The following is a 23,890-nucleotide window of genomic DNA, read 5'->3' on the forward strand; positions in this document are numbered from 1 at the left end:
ATGTTGAAAGGGATTCGTTGGTAATCCAGTTCATCAATGAGCTGCATAAATTCAAGACAGGACTGGAAGAATTCTGGCATGTGGGCACTTTGTGGGGGCAGTCTGGAAAAAAGCAGCTCAAGATGGACAGAACTTTGGAATCTCTACAGCACATCATTTCTCAAGTCTTGCCGCACAGAGATCCTACGCTAGCATTTAAAGACTGTAAGTACCAAAGTTTCTGCACTGCTGAGAGAAATTGCTGAAATCTGTAGGACAGAGACATTGCAAAGGTCTGTTCGCAATATCTTACGTACAGATTCAATATTGAGAAAGATTAAGAGACTCTGTATGGTATTTTACTTTCTATCAGTAGCATATTTGACTTTATATTAATTTACTGCCTTTAAAATAAGCCTCTTAGAATTCAACCAAAAAAAATCAACTGATATATGGTTTATTATATTGGGAAATACCTTTGTCTCTAGGTAGCTTTAATGTGTCTTATAAAAAAAAGCTTGTTGCAGAATATTAAGACTACATTGTGATCTTTATATGATATGATATATATAGTTTTGTGTCTGGGTGTTAATACATTTAATGCAATTCAGAATCTCAGTAAAATATGATTTTTTGTGATTAGTGTAATGTATTCATGCAGACACACAATTACTGCATGGAGCTTTTAGTTTGTAGTAAATTCTAAATTGGTGTTAGTATTTGTGCTGTGTTTATTTTTCCTATTAAAGTTTATACTATAATAAATTTAGCTCTAAAAATGCTAGATATCGGTATCTAAAAGCTCCCTTTCTTCTATGTAATCTGAGCTTGCTAGTTTTGACTCATGCTTCTAAATATTCAAACATGAACTCTCTTTTTTTAAAGACTAAGTATTTTACATCTGACAGAGGATCAGGATCCTGCAATCCTAAACTCTGAGAAGTAAAATTCTCGGAACACTACAGAAAATCAGTTTTGAGCACTTTGCGAAAAAGGTCCTAGACTTATTTAAGAATGTTCCATCACCTTCTTTAATATCACTTTTTGTTTACTGTGAGTGTGAGGTGGAGAGACAATGGAGAGAGAGAGAAAGAGGAACAGTCAGTTAACCTAAGTTTCACATATTTTGTTTCCAGAATTAACATTTTTAAAAGTAGCTAATCTTGAAATATGTTACTAAACATTAAGGATATGCTTAATTCTTACGTTAAATGACACTGCACAGAATGATTCTTTCTAAACTGAATGGCATTAGTGCTTGAAATAAGCAGCTGGCAAAGAACAGTTATGTATTTTGTTACTGCATACAGAGTTTGTCAGAAATCAACAGTTATATAAACAAACATGAACAGAACTTCCTTAGCCCACCCAGAAGAAAAGCTCCCTCCTGTTGCAACCATCCTACGTTAGACTGAGTTTTTTTTTTTTTTACTCTGAAACCTTGTAGGAGCAGATGCATCTTATAAAGCAAGAAGCATTTGGTGAATAAAAGATGGGAAGCTTTCTTTCCCCTTCTTTGTGGTGAATTCCTGAAAATCATCTGGCAAGGTTTTGATTGAAAGTATATTTACTGGCCTCTCAGATGGTTACTGTGACCACCCACAGATTATAGGGTGAGAAAATGGCTATAATAAACCAGAAAAAGCACATGGCAAACAAGAAGGGTTTAAAATATCATTTTAATGGAATCTTACCACAAAAGTGGAGCCAATCATCAAAAAAGTACTTTAGTAATCTTCGCACTCTTTGATTATGTCGTTACTTCTTATTTGCTGTGTTATGAACTGACAGCTCTAAATCACTTCTAAAGTAGAAACTACCTTTTAGTACAGCAGGGGGTTTGAGAAATCTGGTAATCATATTTCAGTATAGGTGGCAAGTTTCCTAAACTTGAAAATGAATGTGGAATCCAGTTATAAGTTACAAGTTCTACAGAGTACTGCAGAAGTATTCAGAATACTCTACAGGGAACTGAAAAGTAATGGGACCTCATCAAGCTATTACTTAGTCTCCAGTTGTCCCTCAGGTTTTCAGGCATCTTATGTTATGGATCTTGAAAGCGTGCTCTTTCTTTGGTAATTATATTTACCAATACATTGGTAATTATATTTACTAAGGGCAGATTTACATTTTGTATCCCACAGTTTATATACTGTGTTTATATATATACTGCTCAAAAAATAAAGAGGACACTTAAACAACACAATGTACTGTATTTAATAGTAGGATGTCTTATTTTGTGTTCCATATGTGTGTGTGTGTGTATGTGTGTGTGTGTGTGTGTTAATAAGTTGGAAGGGACCTTGGAGGTCATCTAGTCCAACCCCCTGCTCAGGCAGGAAACCCTATACCATTTCAGGCAAATGGCTGTCCAGTCTCTTCTTAAAAACTTCCAGTGTTAGAGCATTCACCACTTCTGGAGGCAGGTTGTTCCACTGGTTAATTGTTCTAACTGTCAGGAAGTTTCTCCTTAGTTCTAGGTTGCTTCTCTCCTTGACTAGTTTCCATCCATTGCTTCTTGTCCTGCCTTCAGGTGCTTTGGAGAATAGCTTGACTCCCTCTTCTTTGTGGCAGCCCCTGAGATATTGGAACACTGCTATCATGTCACCCCTCACCCTTCTCTTCGTTAAACTACACATACTCAATTCCAGCAACCGTTCCCTATATGTTTTAGCCTCCAGTCCCCCAATCATCTTTGTTGCTCTTCTCTGTACCCTTTCTAGAGTATCGACATCTTTTTTACATCGTGGTGACCAAAACTGGATGCAGTATTCCAGGTGTGGCCTTACCAAAGCGTTGTAAAGTGGTATTAGTACTTCACTTGATCTTGATTCTATCCCTCTGTTAATGCAGCCTAGCACTGTGTTGTGTATATATGTATATGTGTATATGTATGTATGTATGTATGTATGTATATGTATATGTATTTAAAAAGTGGTACTATCACTTTTGTTTATGGGATATCACTAGTGGAAGAATTTGCTAGTTATATTATCAAAGAAAATCAAGATGGGAAAATCAGTTTGGTAAAGATTAGTTTGGTGACAATGTCAGTGGAATTACCTTCCAATTCTTTTATTCTGTTAAAGGTTTCTTGTTATAAATATTGGTACTATATAGAGAGACATCTACAGTATGCAGGACAAAATATATTTCTGCCATTGTTCTGTGTGTAATCAGTTTTAGATAATACCTGAATAGGAGTTACAGCTTAGTGTGGTGTATGCATCGTTTAAATGTGCAAAAAATGTCTCTTTCAACTTGGCGCTTTGGGCATAGTGGTCTCAGAATCCATCATCTAACCCAGATATTGACATGCTAGCTGAAAATTCCAGGAAGTATCCTAATGCAACAGGAGGACAACAAGTTGGAAAGACAGCCTCTGACTTATGGGAATGTTGTTAATTTATCTAAAAATACCAGAGACAAGTTACCAGCCAAGCCCTTCATTCATATTCTAGTATGGCTCTGGACTAGCTTGACTAATTACTGGTAGTCCTCAACTTATCTGTCACTAAGCAACTGTTCAAAGTTATGACAGATCTCTCTAAAAGGTATTTACAACTGGCTTCCGAAGTTTCAATGGCTGCCCCCGCCAGGCATATGACTGCATTTCAGGTGTTCAGCAACACAGTTGTTTGCAACATCATATTGTCACATGACCATGATTTAAAAAAAATTTTTTATGGAAACTGACATTTGCTTCCAGTTTTCGGTGAAAATGCCCTTAGCGAACAATTGCTTTGCTTAATGACAGTGGACTCACTTAATAACCATTATGATTCACTTAATGATCACTGCAAAACAGGTAGTAAATTCAGGTTGGTCATATGATGACCCATTATATGGCCATCACTACTTATGACCATAATGGACAGGTTCCATTATGGTCATAACTCAAAGACCATCTGTAATCAATCAGCAGCTGTTTCAAATTGAAAATAAATAGGAAGCCATGTGCTTTTTCTCTTCTCTTCTTTACTGGGACCTTTCATGAATCTGTGTGTATAGTTGGGTTGATAGAAGAAATATATGTTGGTAGACAGGTAAAGACACCTGTATAGTTGTCAGGGTCCTAAATGTTGCTCACCTATACAGTAGAAAAAAAACATTATTGTCTCCTTTTTTCCCCACACCAGAACAATTTTGAATTCAACCCATTAGGGAAATATCTATGGAGATTCTCAGTCATCCAGGTCATGGTTGTCCCAAATGTGCTTTTTCAAAAGGCAACTGGACTTCCTTTGTTTTTTCTTGAAAACATTTCATTTCTCATCCAGGAAGCTTCTTCCGTTCTGACTGAATGGTGGCAGATGGAAGGATTTATATTCTTTGCAGTCATCCGGTCGTTAGCACTCTTTCTGAGAATTGTTGAGGCCACTTGGAGTTTTATCTATTCTCTCAGGGTCCCCTGTATAGTGCAAATGGGTGTGGAACCTTCTTGGAATTGCTGAAAGGACAATGTTGTAAACAGGAGAGAGGTGGTGTTGTATCCCTCCTCCTCTGTTGAGAGAGACCTGTTCAGTCTTAATGTAGATGGCCTCTTTGACCCCTTTTTCAAATTAGTGGTCCTCTCTGTCTACATTCCTTGCTTCTCTAGGTTGAATCTGCTCACCTCTAGAAATCAGAGAGTTTTCCTGAGGTTATCATCACTGAAAGAATCACACTACTACTTAGGACTCAAGCTTTCTTGATGTTAGTGCCCCCACCTTTGAGGCACCCTACCACCCGTTATTCAAATCTCATCTTTATCAAGCTTCCAATCCAAAGAGTTGTAAATGTAGTCCAGGAGGACATTTTGGAATAAATGAAGACCTTAAAGAGAGATGTATTGTTGTTTTGTTTTGTCATTGATACTATTTACTTGGCCCTATTATTATGAAGAATGCACTTGGCTGGACATGTGCTCTGTGACATCCAGCAAAGACCGCAATCCATTGGATACCACCAGATGGTCGGACAAAAAGAAAAAGGCCAAACAAAACCTGGTGCCAAACATTTCAGCAAGACCTGAAAAACATCAGTCTTAAATGGAAGGATATGAAGATTGTAGGTGCGGATTGAAGCTTTTAGAGTATGCTTGTAGCCCAATGTGCTTAGCACAGGACATAAAAGAAAAATTATTATATTAAAAAGGTAAAGTTTCCCCCGCACATGCGTGCTAGTCGTTTCCAACTCTAGGGGCCGGTGCTCATCTCTGTTTCAAAGCTGAAGAGCCAGCGCTTGTCCGAGGACGTCTCCGTGGTCATGTGGCTGGCATGACTAGACACCAAAGGCGCACGGAACGCTGTTACCTTCCCACCATAGTGGTCCCTATTTTTATATTAATCCTATTCATTTTAGTTTGCTGTAAGCCAATGAAAAACTTTTGGTGATGATTGGCATATGCATAAAAGTAAATAAACTGTTTTGCTTTTGTTGTTATTCCTGTACCTATATAGCTATTGCAGTATGCATTTTTCTCTTCATTTCATTTAATATGTATGTGCAGAGCTGAGAATACTTTTGCAGCTTCAGTGTGAGGTATTGGTTAAATTATAGCCCCTAATGGGAGGCAGCTGCCAGAAGGTGAACATTAAAGTTATGTATGTTTAAATTATCTAATTTTACTTATTACATGCTGCAGATTGATTGAGGAAATGGAAGGCAATTTTAGTAGCCTTGCATTAAAGAATCTTCCTTTAAAAAAAAGAGGGTGAGGGGATCTTGAATATATACTAAACTCCAAAGGACTGTTATTTTTCCTACTCAATAGTCAAACGGTTATTTAATATTAATCTGACAAGTTAAATAAAACAACCTTTCTGTTGAAAAGTCTTTACAATTGACGAAGCAGAAAATATACACTGCTTGTCTTCTTTATAAATGGTTTTTTACTTGTGTCCATGAAAGAGTATCAGGATTCTGTCTCAATACCAGACACAGCTAGAAAGGCTGCAACAGGCTTCTGCCCTAACATTCCTTCATCAGTTCTAACAATTCATTCCTCAGCTTTGGGTGGCTTCCTTCACTTCTGTGTGGTCTCTTTATTGCAATTTAAACCTGAAACTATTATCTTCTTTGCCTCTTTGATGCTTTACATAGCCAATGTAAGTCTATTAATTTTGCTGATTTCCAAGGGGCCCACTTCCACTTGATTGGTAAGGCCACTGACCTAGGAATAAACCTCCGCTGAAAACAACATTTTTTGCAAGCAATCCTAAACAGAACTATTCCAAAGCAAGGATGTTCTTGTTGGTGTATTATTTTATCAACAAGAACATAAGGGAAAGGAAAGGATAGGTTCCAGGTTACATGCTCGTTAAAAGAAATATTTTTCATTAAAAAATAAATCTTTCCCAAAATCTAGTGGAAAAAAATCAAGCAATCATTTTTATGTGTTCTCTGTTTTGTAATGAATGGTCAAGAATAAACATACTTGTCCTTCAAAATATGAAAGCCTTGTAGTGACACTGCTTGAAAACAGATAGATAGGTAGCTAGGTAAGTAGATAGGTAGGTGAGAGAGACAGAGATAAAGATATGGAGAGAGAGGGAGGGAGGGAGGGAAAGAGAGAGAGAGAGAGAATAATTATAATTATAATTATAATTATAATTATAATTATTCTGCAGAATAATTTTGTTTTCCTAATTCACACATCTTGTTCCCCTTCCATATTGCAACTGCAAGCCCAATTTGTATATGGCAGCATAGTGCACAGGAAAAATGTCACAGAGATGAATAAATGTCATGACTGGAGGGCCCACAGAAACAGAGAATCCATGACCAATACATTGGTTTCTCTACTGGAAAAGCAGTCATGCTGTAATGGTTCTTCAGCCATTAATATTGACCATTTGATCATTTCTTGTTCTATAAATCGAAGCACATTGATGATTTGTGTGTAAGTAGCAATAAACGAATTGTACAAAACCATAATGAAGTCTGTTTGTCTTTATCTTTCTAAAATAAATGATGCACCAATTATGGCTTAGATTAATGGGTAAACTAATGGCACTATCGTGTGTGTGTGTGTGTATGTATGTATTATGCATGTCCTAGCTTTGTGAATGCAGTCAAAATAAGTAAAATACAATTTGAGATATACAGGATGTGATGTACAATCACAATTGAGCCCAAAATTTGTCTTATTAAGTGAGACATTTGTTAAGTGAGTTTTGCCCCATTTAATGACCTTTCTTGCTACAGTTGTTGAGTGAATCACTGCAGCTGATAACTTAGTAACCCGGTTGTTAAGTGAATCTGGCTTCCCCATTGATTTAGTTTGTGAGAAGGTGGCAAAAGGTGATCATATGATTTTAGGACACAGCAACGATCATAAACATGAACCAGCTGCCAAGCATCTGAATTTTGATCGCATGATCATGGGGATGCTTCAAAGATCATAACTGTGAAAAATGGTCATCAGTCACATTTTTCAGTGCCTTTGTAACTTTGAATGGTCACTAAACCAATTGTTGTAAGTTGAGGACTACTTTTACTTGCCTGTTCGGCAATTTTTGGCCAATTCATCTGATTACAGCTTGTGCATCAGAATGGGTGGAGTATAAATGTCCCATTTTCAATTCCATTTCTTTCAACTTTTAAAAGAAAAAGAAGTGCTATTAAAAATATCAGCCCCAAACTTTTAAGGGCAGTCAGACCAGACAATCCTAGGCTTTAAGAACAAATAGATTAGGTAGTATCCCTTAGTGCTGATCAGAATTCAATTTTGTTAATTTTCTGTATCAAATCTTAATTCTACTATCTACTACTATGAAATCACCTGTTTTCTATTTTAGTTTTTGTTTACTTGGATCTCCTTGTTCTTCTGAAAGGTAATCAACAGCCTTTCCCTAATCAGGTACCTTTCTAATTCTTTGGGACAGCAAATCTAGAAAGTTAATCTTACTGGTAGTTCTGGCAGTCTGAATTGCTCCAGGATGAAGAATGCTTTTTGATAGAGTTGGAGGTTGTCCATTAGATTACCCATAACAGGATTGCAAAACAAAACTATTACAAGATTAGCATTATGTTATCCTTATATAAAGCTCTTCAGTATAGCCAGACTGTACACATTTTTGAAGTAGCTATCATTATTTTGATGGATGACATGAGACAAGAAGAAAATAAGGATATAAAATGCATGTAGTTCCAAAAACATTTAGAACCTATTCTACAGCAATGGGATTCTTCATCAGAAATTGCATTCTGTTACCACTCAGCTATGTACTAAAGATAGCTATCAAACACTCTTGCTTCCATTAAATTTTAAATGGATCTAAAACAGGTGAGGTCAGCTCAAAGCTAGTTTGAAAGCACATTACTTTGTTGTAACAGGGAGATCAATAAGCTAAAAGGAAAAATGTACACAACTGATACTTTGAATATCACATTTGAGGTTTGCTTTGAGGTGTGCTGGTTGACTATGATATGCAATGGAGGTAGAGTTTTTGTGATATTTTTCTATGCATGTTACCATTTTAATTTACTCTTTTACCCCCAAAACCATTTATTTCCTGACAGTGTGAGCTATTTGACAACAGAAATATTAAGAAAGATATGATTTAATTATTACTTTTATATTCTGTTGAATACATACATACATATACATACATATATGTATATGTGAAGGGATGCGGTGGCTCAGTGGGTTAGGACGCTGAGCTTGTCGATCAGAAGGTTGGCAGTTTGGCAGGTCGAATCCCGAGTGCCACGTAACAGTGAGTGCCTGTTATTCGTCCCAGCTTCTGCCAACCTAGCAGTTCGAAAGCACGTAAAAATGCAGGTAGAAAAATAGGGACCACTATGGTGGGAAGGTAACAGCGTTCCATGCGCCTTTGGCGTCTAGTCATGCCGGCCACATGACCATGGAGACGTTCTCGGACAAGCGCTGGCTCTTCGGCTTTGAAACAGAGATGAGCACCATCCCCTAGAGTCAGAAACGACTAGCACGCATGTGCGGGGAAACTTTTACCTTTATGTATATGTGTACACACACACACACACACATATAATCTCAGAAGGCTGGGAAGAAACATATTCTCTAATCTTAATAAAATTTAAATTAGGTCCAGTTGTCTTTATGATTAAGAGGAAGAGAACATGTGGATTTTAACTAAAATTATCCAAACAAGAGGCATGTGGAAACCGCACTTTCAACCCAGAAGATACTGGCTTCCTTGAGTTATATTCCATGGACAGGAGAAGGAGATGTAGGAATCTGAATCCTGACTTCGCTATAAGTAGATTTTTTATTTAATATGCAGCAGTTGCTGGGATTACTTCATAATAGCTTCATTAGCTGTTTTACAATAAATCTAATCAAAAGTTCTTGTAGTCTGTATATCTTGTTTCCAGTTCATCTTGTTAAGAAAAGCACTAATCTCACAGGATATGATCAAGAATTATTCTCTCTAAATCCAGAGTGCAAGACATGGAATTCTGTAATGGATTTAAGTTTTATTTATTCATTCATGACAGGAGCATCACAATTAAAATAAGGCACTATATGACATAAAATTTAAAACATAAAATACAAGATTAAAATGTGTACAAATTAAACAGGTCTTGCCCCCAAACTAGCAACATTAATTGTGTTCTGCCATGCTGCCATGAGGAATGGATTCAAGTGATAGTAAGTCAAGACAGATTCCAACTGAATGTTAAGGGGGAAAAATTTCCCCAAAAGTAAGAATAGTTCATCAGTGAAACCAGTTTTCCAGAAAGATGGTAGCATGTCTTTCCCTGGAGATGTTCAAATACAAACTGGACAGCCATTACATTTGTTTTAAACTGGATTCATGCACTGAATAATAGGTTGGCCTCAATGACATACTCTGCCTCTTCCAACTTCCAAATCTGAAACATTGAAATAATTATTGAAGTTCTATTTTAACTAATCAGCTTTTCTACCTTGAATGAAAAATGCCAGTCTATGTGAATACTTTAGATACGGAATCATACTTAGCAGTGCTTTTTTTCTTAAAAAAAAAAAGGTGCCAGAACTCAGAGGTGCTGTCACTGGGAACGGTACCGGTGTCTTGCAATGGCATTGCCACCCGTCCTTTGAACCCCCACCCCTGGAACTCATTTACTTACTGTCCCATCGCTTCCAAATGCAGTAAGTGAGTGAGCAAGCAAGTGGCGTTTGGAAGCGACGGGGCAGTAAGGAAGTGTGTGAATGAGCAAATGGCATTTGGAAGAGACGGGGCAGTAAGTGAGTAAGTGAACGAGCAAATGGGGTTTGGAAGCAACGGGGCAGTAAGTGACCGAGCGAGCAAGAGGCCTTTGAAAGAGACAGAGTGAATGGGGAAGAAACGGAATGAGGTGCCTTTGAAAGAGACGGAGGAGTGAGTGTGAGCGACGGGAGGCTTTTGTGAGCAAAGTGTGAGTGGGTAGGGGGCTTTTGCGAGTGAAGGGTGAGAGAAAAAGGGAAAAGTGAGGGGGAGAAGGGAAAAAGAAAAGGCACTGACTTCTGACTTCCTCTATTGCAGGAGTAGAAGGAAGCATTAACATTGAACCTCAACTTTTTGCTTTTCTATAATATTATAAACTAGCCATTTCTATAACAATAAATGAATCTAACCAATGAAACCCAAAATACCCCCCCTTTTTTTTAGTCATCAAGTTTTTGACACCTTATTAAGCACTAGTGGTGCTTGAATATTGTCATGTCCTAAAAGTGCTACAATTTCTGAAAAGGTTGAAAAGCCCTGATATAAATGCAGCCTTAATTGTTTATTGCCATCCTATTTGCAAATAATATCTTTCTTACGTAGTTGAGATGGTATAGTTGTGCAGCAGGGAGAGTTGCAAAGTTCCTGCCTTCGCTGCAGACAACTTGCCTGTGCAACGTTTGCCGGCCAATAGGCCAGGTGTAGGCAACATTGGCTCTTTTATGACTCGTGGACTTCAACTCCCAGAAGATGTTACATAACATAACATCAACTGGAAGATGTTAAACTCTCCTTCTGTTTCTTTCCTTCCCAAAAAATTGTGTTAATGAGTCCACTCTAAGCTCTACTGGACTGTTTTGCTGCAAAACGGAATGGTTTGCAAGTTGCAGTTGAGACAGCCCATCTCATTTTAGATATATCACATATAATTGAAGATTGTAATTAGTTGCGTGTGCACGTTCAGCAAGTGTGATGTATTTGTGCTGGCATTTCTAGGCCTCTTTCCCACCACATCCAGAAAAATTTGTAACAAACATTGGAATTCTGAAGGCCATGTTTGGTATTTCCCAGCAATCTGTTACTGGAAGGAAAAAGCAATCCCTGCTGCGTTACTGATCACAGAGAAGCATTTGCATGTATGCAGGTATCCTTAGGGTGCCATAGTTATGGATGAGAAAAACTGGTTGCAAAGTTGGCATTTCTGGATGTAATACAGATATTTTGGACTTATATTTGTTTCTTTGTATGTTTGATATTTTTAAAAAGGCATATGCTAGTGACTATGCTTATGCACATATGTAACATCTTTTGCTAGGATACATGACCACTGCTTGTCCAGAATATGAAAAGTGGAAGATTGTGATTAAACAAAATTTTAATGTACAGATAATACCACCAGAAATTATTTTAGCCTTTTTAATAAATGTTATTGTTGTTGAGCTCACCATGGAAAACGTCATATATTGTTATGTATATATTATTTAAAGACTGAAGTGCAATATAACTAGATTCTGAATAATCTATTTTTCAAAACACACAACAGTCCAAATAGTAAAAATAAAGTCCAAATTAAGAATATTTCATTTTTAAGAATTGTTTAATTTAAAGTGGTTTAGTTGTAATAGAAAAGGGACATGGTGGCTCAGTGGGTTAGGATGCTGAGCTTGTCGATCAAATGGTCGGCAGTTTGGTGGGTCGAATCCCAAGTGCCACGTAGCAGAGTGAGCGCCTGTTACTCGTCCCAGCTTTTGCCAACCTAGCAGTTCGAAAGCACGTAAAAACCTAGAGTTGGAAATGACTAGCACGCATGTGCGGGGGAACCTTTACCTTTACCTTTAGTTGTAATAGAGCAGGGCTTTTCAACCAATGGTACTGGTACCACCTGTGGTACATTGGCACCTGGTAGGTGGTATGCAACCATCCTAGAAAAGTGGTAGCCAGGGAGGGGAATGAGCTGAATTGGTGGCAGCACCGAGAGATGGCTGGAGCTGCAGGGCTGTCAGGGCTCAGTGGAAACACCAGGATCAGTGCCAGGCTTCAGCTGGAGCTCGGCACTGATCCCGGCACATCTGCTGAGCCCAGAAGAAGCACCGATCAGGTGGAATGTTGCAGCATCTCCAGGGTCTTGTGATTTACATTCAGATGCTTGACAATTGATTCATATACATATGATGGTCACAGTGTCCCAGGGTCATGTGAAGTGACCAAAACCTGCTGCAACCACCCAACAAATGGGGGGAATAAAAACCAAACACCCCACCACTGCTGCCAATCCTCAACAGAAATGCTCACAACAATGAAAACCTTGGACAGGAAGAAGAGTTCTGCCAGGCGGGCGGGCAAGTGTCTTTCTCGGCTGTGGCTTGGGGAGCACTTTTTCCAGTGCCATTGTAACTTTGAACAGTCACTAAGCAGACTGTTGTAAGTCAAGGACTACCTGTACTTCATCAGTTTTTCCCTCTTTTTTTGGTCATCAAGTTTTTGACACCTTGCTAGGCGACTGGTGGTACTCGGATATTGTCATATCCTAAAAGTGGTACAATGGGTGAAAAGGTTGGAAAGCCATGTAATACAGTATGTACAAAAGATACTATTTTTTTTCTAGCATCAGCTAAATTAGACATATTACATTGAGAAAAATGTTTCTCATTTCTTTCCTGTTACCTTTATTGATTTCCTTGCAGAGATGTTAACATAGGAAATAGATTATTTTGTTATCTAATTTTACCTTCCAAAAGACAGAAGCAGATGAAAAATGTGAGGTTCTTTCCTGTTGGCTTTTTTGAATTAGCTGTTTTAGATTCTAAAAGTTTAGTTCCTAAAGAAGTAACCTTGTAAATAATTTTAATGTCCTCTTCTAGTGCAGGGTTAGGCAACCTTGGCTTTTTTATGACTTCAATTCCCAGAATTCCTGAGCCAGCATGGCTCAGCTTGGAAACCTCTCTCTTTCCCCTCAGCGTGGCTGGCTCGGGATTTCTGGGAGTTGAAGTCCACGAGTCATAAAAGTGCCAGGATTGCCTACCCCTGCAATAGGCTTTCAAAAGCCAATAGAGGGAGCCTTTTTTTTGCAAAAATAAAAGGTGCCGGAATGCCATTCTGAGCGCTCTATGAGGAAAAAAAGCCCTGATACTTAGGGATATCTCCACTTGTAAGATTTAGAGCAGAGTTCCCAATCCTTAGGACTTTAGGATGTGTGGATTTCAACTCCCAGAATTCCCCAGCCAGCAGGGCTGACTGAGAAATTCTGGGGATTGAAGCTTCATGCATGTTCAGGTTATCAAGATTGGGAACCCCTGACCTAGACAACTGCTTTCTAGCTACAGGTTGATCAGTTCAACAGCGGCGTAACTCTTTCTAAATATTTTGCTTTTAGTATAGTGAAGACAATTTTTAGGCAATGAATTGTGACTAAAACATTCACTCCTATATTTTGATAGTGAACGTTGTGGCAATACTTCAGGAATTCTGGGAGAACAAGCAGAAACAGAAAGGTGTATTTTCAAGTGAAGGCACTGTGGTATACGAGTCACTAAACTTACCCGGGCCTCCGTTTGTAAGTTATGTCACCCTGCCTGGAGGAAGCTGTTTTGGTAACTTTCAGGTAAGAATGTATACAGTAGTGTATTTAATGATGAAGTATGAAATATGGAAGAAATCTGGTTTATCATATGAATTTATCAGAATTATGTCAACATCACGAGAGCCAAAGTGCCAATACATTTAAAAGGCAATATGGGAAAAAGATCAAATGACCTAGTGAAACCTATATGGAATTTCCCTTCCATTGGAAGCCTGGACTTTTTCCCTATCTGTTCCTCAAGGTCTCCCTATCTTCTGGAACAAATGCTCAGGAGACTTCAGAAGGGTGGAAGAATCAATGATATCATTGTCTCCCTTGCCCAGTTTGGTCTCGGATTCCTCAACTGGCCTCGAACCTCTTGGGGTTGGAGATAGTTTCATTTACAAAAAAAAATCATTGATACATCTAACAAAAATAGCAACATGTGGAGGTCAGTTGCTAGACAGTTTTTTCAAAGGGAACATTGGCAGATAACAATCACCAACTGAATCCTTTAAATCCAAATATAATATTTGACCCCCTGTCATATGGCAGGCCAAAAAAGGGAACAGTCTTCACCTTCTTATCCATTTCATGTAGACATCTGATGGGATCTGACTTTTTAAAAAAATTCTTCCTAAAGTACAGTGTACAGTTTTCAAATTAACTAGAGTATTAAATTATTGGATCTAATACCTAATATTAGATCAGATCAAGATCACAAAGCAGTCAAGAGTATGTCACATGTGAACAAAGCAAATATGGAAGCTATTCAAGTATTATAGTTTAAGCTTTCAACTTCAGTCCTTCTATATTCTCTCCCTTCACCCCAATGTCAAGCCACTAGCAGTTCAAATATTATATAATTCTATATTGTTTATTTCCAAATGTAGAATCATATATAAATAGTGATGAATATGAAATGTTCAAAAACCAGGAACCAGAAAGGTGCCTTCCTTTTTAAGAATATGTGTCTAAAAGAAATCTGTATACCACTAATACTCTTGTACCTGTAACCTTTAACTGGGTGAAACATTGCATCATAGGACAACCATTTTTGAACCAAGGTGCCTCAAATAAGCTAACTTACAGAATGTGTCCAAAATCTGGGTCCCATGACTCCTATTGAATTGAAAATTGGCAAATTTTATAAAACATTTTATACATAAAATTATGTATTTCATGACACTAAAATTATCATAAAGTTTATAATGCAAAACATCATAAAACATTTCCCACACTGATATTTGACTGCTATAAGTTCAATATGGGCTGTTTTCAAAACAGGTACATCTCTGAATGTATTCCAATTTTTCCAGTGAAGGCAGTCCTGTACATTAGAAGTTCGGTTACTGTTGAAGGTATTGAGGAAACTGCTAAGGAAACATCTCTGAAAGGATGACCCAATGAGTCATGAATTGTCTAGCATATATCATAATAACAAATGAAAGTTACTCTTTATTGTAAATGCATTGTATTAACAATTTTTCTACCTTGATGCAAGTGGGATTGAATTATTTCTCTGAATTTGGAATAGTTGTAGTTTTGGCTACCAGGGATTTGCATCTAATAGGACAAACATAATGGGAAGATTGTCACTAGTTTTCCTTTAAAATTTTTCATAAAAACTATGCAATTACTACCTGTTATGCCACCATCACTGTATAATATTCACTTTGCTTTGCTAACATTTGCAACTGCGTCAGTACTCCTTCTATTAGTCTCATCATCTAAACCAAGGGTGTCAAACTCTCAACGTCACATGACATGTCGTGATGTATCGTGACTTTTTTTCCATTGCCGGCAATAGGGTGGGCGCAGTTTCGCCATGTTGCATCCGGCCTGCAGGTCAGCAGTTTGACACCCCCTAATCTAAACTAATGTCTCCTAAATGCATTACAAAAGAGCTGATGATACACTTTGGATACTGTTAGTTGAAATGGAACATCCATTCTATTTAGCCTTCTTTATCGTAGATATGATTCATTACTGAGTTTATCAGTGGAAGGCTTGAAAGGGTAATTAGACTGATTAGACAAGATAAGCCTTATGTGCTTTTTAGATGGGCACCACTACTTTTTTTTAATAGATTGTTTCAGGAACAAAGTAAAGGGAGAAAAAATCCTAATTGCAAGACTAATTTCCAAAAGATGGAAGCGATAACACTGATTAATGGGTTGGCTTTTAATGTAACCCAATGCATAAGCCACCTGTCTCCTTTCCTACCTATGAAACATTCTCAACAATAACAGTATACAGGCAGTATACTCTATTCCATTGACTAGGAATCAGACAAAGAGCTTGTGAGTATTTCTTTTGGGTGCATGTGAACTATCTTGCCAAGGTTTTTGCCACATCCGCTAATCCATTGATGTTACCTAATAGGATATGGGATTTCAGCATTAAATTTTTCATCTTTTTTTAGTATTTGGATAAAAAGAAAAAAGCCTATTATAGCATTGCAATGGCTTCACATTAAGACTAGGAAGAATGACATAATTTTATTCTTAATAATTATAGTTAAATTAGCTCATATCTCAGCTAGAGTGCTTTTCCTAATTAAATATCAGTATTGTGTTTAAGGATTTTTTAAAAACAGAATCAATTAAAATATCTCTCATGCACATTTGAACAGTAGCTCTGAAAGGTCTGGGAGCAATGAAATTACCTTCCCTTCATGACTATGTAAAGTCCAAGAAATTCCATGGATCCATATAATTCTTATTTTCTTGATGCCTCTTATACCAGGCATTAGCAGAAAAATCCACCCATGAAAATGGTACTTCATTTTCCACTTACTATACAGGAGGGCAACCAGAGGCCTATCTGATAAGCTTTTGGCTCCCCTTTCACTGAACTCTGATGTCAACCCACTCATTACTCTAGCAGATGGTTTTGCTTTTTCACCAATACAAATGTCACTCACAAAAGTATTTACTTTCATAAACTGAAGAAATTTAATATATCTTTAATTTTAAATAGGGTTTAAATTTTCTTTTAACATTTAGGAAATAAAGAATTCTTGTAAAAGCCCTAATTAAAATTCAACTAGTATTGACATTAAGCTACAAGTTCCTACACTGCATCATTTGTGGGCATATTTACTAGGTATTAAACATGTATCTGCTTTAAGTTCATTCTAGATGTTTATATATATGATGTTATAAACAAAAAGTTTCTACAAGTTGTATATAGCAGTAATCAGCTAATGAAACCAGGAATCCCACCTCAAAGGTGATTTTATTGTTTGATCAATCAACCAAGAATTATTTCTTTATCAACCTCTATGTTGCCTCAAACACAGGAGTAACTCTGGGCAATTTCCTCTTTAGATTAAAACAACTTGAAAGTAATAAAATACAAAATAGTAAACAGCAATATATCAGAGAGAATAACCAATTCAAAATAATCATAACAATTGGGAATAAACTACAAAGGAGTAAATCACTGCACTGCACCTGAAGAACTAATTCAGTTGGGCCAAGATTCTATGAACCTCAGGGCACATGAAGCTTTAGAGAAGACACACCTTCAAGATTCCACAGGATGACAGCATTTTACTGTAGCAACTTGAAGCATGCAAGCTGATCCAGATTTTATTGGTCAGGCAGATCCCCCATAGGTAGCTAATTGCTAAGGCATGTAGACCTTTACAGGTGAGCCAACACTTTGAACTGTATTGTAATCAAAATGCCACTCCTATTCCATCAGAGGCCATCCACAAGTATGGTGAGTACCATCTTGGTGTTCTACTCAAACTAAGGGGACTTTTTTCACCTATTTTTCACTTATTACTAAAAGTTCCTCTTTCATATTCTGTTTTTATCCAACAATCCTCCCCCCTTTTGTATTCTGTTTTTACCTGCTTAGCCACTAGCTAGGGACCTAAATTTATTTTAACTGGGTTCAAACTTATAACAACAGCTGAAAAGTGTCATCGTGTATGCATTTGTCTTCTATATGAGCGGTACACTGAACTATAAATTAAAAAGGAAAACTTTTAGACATAAATGTCAGTGCAGGAATCATTGTGCAGGCAAAACTCATGAAGGAACAATTAAATAGTAAATATGATCTTACTTCAAAAAAATCAAACATCTTACTCCAAAATCAATCTGACATGATTTACAATAATATAATGTATTGATGGGAAATTTTGATTCAGAGCATATGCTGTAGTTGAGGTGCCACTGACTATAATGCAATCTGTTTCACATTTTAGCTGAAATATGATCATGATAAATAATGTTCTAAGAGAAAGTTGAACTCTTTATTTAGATGAATTAAAGGAAACCTGAATATAAGATTCAGGGTTTGTATTACAGCTAAGAAAATGAAAAGTAGCCAATAGCTAGGTCAATTTATATCTTAAGATGCATGTTAAAGTTAATGCAGCAAAAAAAGAAAAGAAATGTTTCTAGAGGTTATTAAACTTTTGCATGTTTGCAGTTGAAAATTGCTAGGGAGAAGTGAAAGTAATATTACAGAGAAAAGACCAATATTTTATTTAAGGGATTGAACTAACAGTGTCATATTGGAAAGTATTGTTTTATACTTAACACTATATGTTTAGATTTTGTTTGTAATCCATGGAATTTTTTAAAACTATCTTGAGATTAGGCAAAGAATTATAATTGCAGGAAGATTATTTTTTCTAAATAGCAAAAGCTACTGGAGAGAAAAATAACCCTTCAACAAAAACGGATACTAGCAATCTTGGAATTTTGAAGGAATATATTAGTGACTTTCACCTTAACCATAAGGCTTAGCCTCCCAACACATAGGAGTATTGCATTCAAAGGGCTTTTTGGTTATCAATCTATTTGATGATAGAGTACTTTGCAACACATTGATTTCTGAGAGACCAATCTTGTGAGCCATATTTTTCACAGATAGGTAGAAAATGCTTTCACAGATTTCAAGCATAACAAAGAGAAATGGGGTTAGAATTGCCTCAGTGTTCACAGAGTGTTTCATGAGGTCTTTTAGATCCAAGCCAAAGCATCTGGCATATTCCTTTATCAAATTTCACTGTCTCAAAACATGGGAAGCATCTGCAATGATATCTAAAGTTGATTGCAACTGCTAGGCACAACTTCAAAAGATCTTGTGAAGCATAAATATCATGAATGTTTGTTTAGCAGATAGCTAAAGGTGTACACACTACAATATTTCACCAATATCGGTGCTGAAGATTGATTCATGAAGCATCTTAAAGTTTGCATTTATTTATTTAAATGTATGTAGCTGCCCATCTCACAAAATGTCACTCTGGGAGGCATAAAACAATCAAATAACAACAAATATAAAAACAGACAATATACTTTATATATGTAAACTAGTAAAAAATCATGCTAATTATAGCTATCATAAGGGATAGAAAAAGAGACATCACAAAATAATACCTTTGCTGGCATGTGCTATTTGTACTTAAGTTGATAACTCCTTCTATCATGGTGACTGACCTGCCTTCTCAACCTCCTCCTTAATCAGATTTCTTTCTGTTAAAAAGAGAATTAAAATGTGCCTGTTCACTCAAACCTTGTAGGCAAAGATCCTTAGATCACCCTAAGACCCAACAATATGTAGAAGCTCATATATCTTGTTGTATAGTAATACCTGATTTAAAAACCAAAATCCCTCTCAGGAAAAAAAAGAGACCACTGCAATTATTACTAGAATGTAATAATTTAATTTCTGGGAACAAGATACAAATATATAAAACACAATTTGGTGGAGGGTAACGTAATGAATACATTAAGGAACAAAATACAAAGATTCTACATGAACAACCTTAAGGCTATTTCTGTCAGATATACTACAAGATAATTTTCTATCCCTCTTTATTTTAGTTTCTTCAGATTTTTATAAGCCTACTCTTTTCAAGAAGTGCCACCTATTTAGAACTGATAACCTAACCTTTTCCATCCCCTGAAGATTCATTCATAATTAGAAAAGAAAACGGTGCTGAAGCAATGTTTAAACTAAGTACTTTTAGCTCGAAATATATTTCTACAAAGCTTTGAGATATATAATAGATCTTCTGATACAACTTATTTATTTCTACACTAGGAAGAGCTCAGATTTATTATCCCCAGTTTATTGTGATTTACAGAAATCTTTAATCCACTGACCATGGACAATCATCACCTAAAATACACAAACATATGGTTTTCATCTTCTTCATTGTAGCCTTAGGTAACTTCCTGAAACCACATCCTTGGCTCTTAGAAGGCATGCAATTGGGCCCCAGTCTCTGCCTTCTGTTTCTATCCAGTGATATTTTGTATAGCCTTCCTTTAATCTCCAAACTACATATAAGCTGCTGTGAGGAATGCAATAAATAAAGTCTTTCAATTATAGCCCCCAAACTGCATATTCTTCAGTTTCATTTAAATAAAAGGATTTGGGCAACTGAGTAGCTGTATCATATTCCCAAGTTATGCCTTCTTGGGTTTATGCCTTCTTTTAGGCAACCTAAATATATCCATAGACCTGTAAAATATTTTAATAGATGCAACCATATTTCCAGTATTCAGGTTCAGTGGATCAAATAGCCATTAGGAAGCTCAGCTACGTGTGGAGGTGAAAAACAAAGATCTCATCATAGTTCTATGGTATTGCATTCTCATTTCTGCTGCCTCTCTGAAAGTAACTCTGGACAAAGAAGTGTCATAGCTCATTCTGATCTTCTTGAAGAAGTACAGCTCAAAGAAAGTTATTGGGAAAATGGGAAAGCACAATATTCACATATAAAATTCCTGTGATAGATGAATTATTTCTTATAAGGTCACTTTCTATGTTCCTTAGTCAATGCAGGTGTAATGGGTTGGATCCAATTTTCCTTTCCATGGAAGTATAAAGAGATGCTAACATTTTTGCTTTCTGTTCTCATTGCCATCTCTTCCATGCTTCCTTAATTATGAAACACTTCTCTGAGATGTCCTCATTTCTATACATGACAGTTGACATATTCCCTAATCTTATATATGTAGTGGTGAGGATACTGGTCCATAGACAGGAATAGGAAAGCAAGCAATTTCAACTTCCCTATATTCACTTTTGTTAAGAGATGGATCTAGATCTAATATTATCAAGTAGCAGTAGCCATAAGGATAGCAAAAGCTTACAAAGAAGATCAACACAACTGATATACAAACAGCATATTCATGGAACAAGCAGAGAGCTTTCAGTACAGCAAATATGCCTCTGCAATTTAGAATCCATTGGCTGCATCAGGCAAGCAGTAAATGGACACGTGATGGAAAAGCAGCATTTTTCAGAAGATGCTTTACAATGAGAAGAGCCTGAAATAAATGGCAAGAGAATATGAGAACTTCTAGGATCACTTTTTGAATTTCTTGTTAGCTCAGATCAATTTCTACCCATTCTGCTTTCACAATTATAAGTAGTTTTGCCTGGCTTTTAAGGAGCAATAGGCTGGTGCATCTCCAATCAATTATGTGAATTGCCATTAAAGATATTTTAGATCCTTGTGGTTCCATCTCTCCTTTATCTATGGAAGACATAGAAATTGTACTACTGTAAGAGTGTTAGTATCTTAGAGAAATCTAGAAGCAAAGACTGAAATATGGAGAATTGGGAATATCAGTTTAGAAAGCAAGAGAATGTGTATGAAAAGCTGTAAAACAGAAAACAAAAGATTCACTTTTCCATTTATTAATCTGGTCCATACTATGTACCCTTGAAAATAAAGTTTTACAGAGTGAGGATAAAACAGCAGTGCAGGATTTAACAGGATCTAGGCTATTAAGTCCCATTTGAAATCATCCTATAAAAAATAGTAATTGGGACTGTAATGTATTGGCCTTTCTTATATGTGTAAGTGTTTGCTTATGTTGAACTGCTTGCTAATTGCTTGAACTCAACTGTTAAGTGCTAATTCATGTGTATGCTTGTAACAGTTGCTAGCCGGCCCAGACTGGTTGTCTCCAGCTGGCTAAGTAGGTCTTTGGGTGGGAAACCTCTGCTTCAAACCTATTGGTTGCGCCTATCAGCCAACCGTATAAATAGCTGTGCAGCAGCTCCCTTGTTGCTTCTGTTATGTCTGACCTTCAATAAAGCCTGTTGCTGTTTTGAACCTTCCGTCTCGCTCAATGCCTCCAAGAAACCGGCTACACAACAGGGACTACCCTAAATCCTATTGATTTCAATATATCTGTATTACTCATTGTACAATACGTTACAGACTAAGGCTGGACACATGCAACGGATTGTCCACAGAGCTTCTAAAACTCTTCAGTTCCCATAAAAAGGTAATCAAATTGTTTCGGATTTAAAAGGGAATCATAAGGAAATGTGTTTACTCTGCAGGAGCTTCTACTGTTTTTGTTCAGTCACTAAGACATGTCCAACTCTTCACAACCCCATAGGTCATAGCACACCAGGCCCCTCTATCCACCACTGTCTCCCAGAGTTTGCCCAAATTCATGTTCATTGCCTCAATGATACTATCTATACATCTCATTCTCTGCTGTCCCTTTCTTCTACTTTCAATCTTTTTCAACATCAGGGGTTTTTCCCCAATGACTCATCTCTTATTAGCTGGCCAAAGTATTTGAGCTTAGCTTCAGGATCTATCCTTCCAAAGAACAGTCAGGATTGATTTCTTTTAGGAATAACTTCTATAATCAATTATTAATGCAGTTTGTCAGTCAGGCTGGTGGTGAGAACCATTTAAAAATTATACTGTATTGGAATTCTTTTAGGCTGAAAAAACCCACCCAACAAATTACCAAATTCCTTGACATTCTGCAAAGTCCACCTTGCCCAGCCAGCCCTCAGCTGTCTGGAAATTTTCCCCTTTGCCTTATATACTTGGTTCCTGCACCTCATTTATATTGCCATTCCATTGTCCTGACTTAAAAATATGTGTTCCTACCTAATGCTGAATATTGAAATTTCTTTCATAGTTGTAGAGTATCAGCTATAAACAGTTTGGTGTACTACCACATTGCTTGACTGCATCTCATATCACCAATTGTTTTGTTCTTTTAGACCAGACATCTCAAACTTGTGACATCACGTGAGGTCGCGCAACATATCTGGACAGTTTTGCCATTGCCAGCAATGGGGTGGACGCAGCTTCCAGATGATGCATCCGGCCTGCAAGCTGGCAGTTTGACACCCTTGTTTTAGACCAATACATTGCTGTGAGGGAGTCTAACATAGCATACAACATGTCCATTAATTTATTTATCTAGCGTATGGCATACAATGTCATATGTGCTAGGCACAACGCAGTCCTGACAGCCTAAATTGCTAGTCCATTCTGTTTGGCGCTTACACACCTATCCTTGGTGCACTGCAGGGGAAAAACTAGCTTACACCAACTGACTAGTGGAGCTCAGTTTGCTAGCTGTTCCAGGCTCCTCCCACCAGTCTTGCCTTGCCTTGTATTGCTTTGCCTCGCATCCAGCCAGGTCCATTAATTAAAACGAGATGGACACCCCCCTCATGTTCACACTAACTACTTTGTTCTTTTCACCAAAAAATGTTGCCACACTTATTTTAACAAGTCTGTAGAACAATCTATGGAAATACCTTTGCCCTCAGAAAAAAAAATGCTAAGGTTTCCACAGTTCTCATGGATTCCCAGAATGAAGAATACTGCTTATATGAGGGTGGGTATTAAGAAGGTCACAGGAGAAAACATAAGTACATGAACTAAAATATAATGTTCCAAACTACTTAAGCTTTTGTGTCATTGATTATTTTCAAAAAAGAGGTAAGAATTATTCTTGATGTGAAAATCTCTCAGCCTGCAAAGATTTTCTATTTGCTTTTAAATGTATGCAGCCTCTTTGATCTGCTACTTTGCTGGTCGTACTTAAAATAAATAGTTTCTTTTATCTTGCCTTTTTACTGGGCTTAGCCTTTGCAAAGATGGTTTAAATCCAAATTGTTTGGATTGGTTTCTATTATAAGGTTTATTATTAAAAGCATGCAGTTCTGAATTTGGTCTAGGAATTTGAGAAAGTAAATATTCATATAACCCACAAGAGAAGGTTAAAACTAATAGAAGAAACTGGTAAGCTACATTGGCTTAGGCAATTCAAGAAAGTTGTAAAAGATGTGCAAGAAAAAGTTCAGATTGTTCAAGAGCGGTCTCATGTAGTACTTCTTACCAGTAGTAGATTTTTTAAAAATACATTTGAATTAGTAAGTAAAAAAG

General features: G+C 36.9%; 1 protein-coding gene across 1 annotated transcript in view; it reads left to right on the forward strand.

Annotated features, from left to right (window-relative positions):
- Nucleotides 1-23,890, forward strand: part of LIX1 (limb and CNS expressed 1) — a gene marked incomplete at its 3' end in the record, with an annotated part of 35,024 nt that continues 11,134 nt past the window's right edge. Inside the window, exons 1-2 of the mRNA XM_083356528.1 lie at nt 1-204; nt 13,574-13,737. Of these exons, the coding sequence (XP_083212654.1) occupies nt 123-204; nt 13,574-13,737 (246 nt within the window). The 5' untranslated portion in view covers nt 1-122. The remainder of the gene's footprint in view (nt 205-13,573; nt 13,738-23,890) is intronic.

This window comes from Vipera ursinii (genome assembly GCF_947247035.1).
Source record: "Vipera ursinii genome assembly, chromosome: 2".
Taxonomy (NCBI): Eukaryota; Metazoa; Chordata; class Lepidosauria; order Squamata; family Viperidae; genus Vipera; species Vipera ursinii.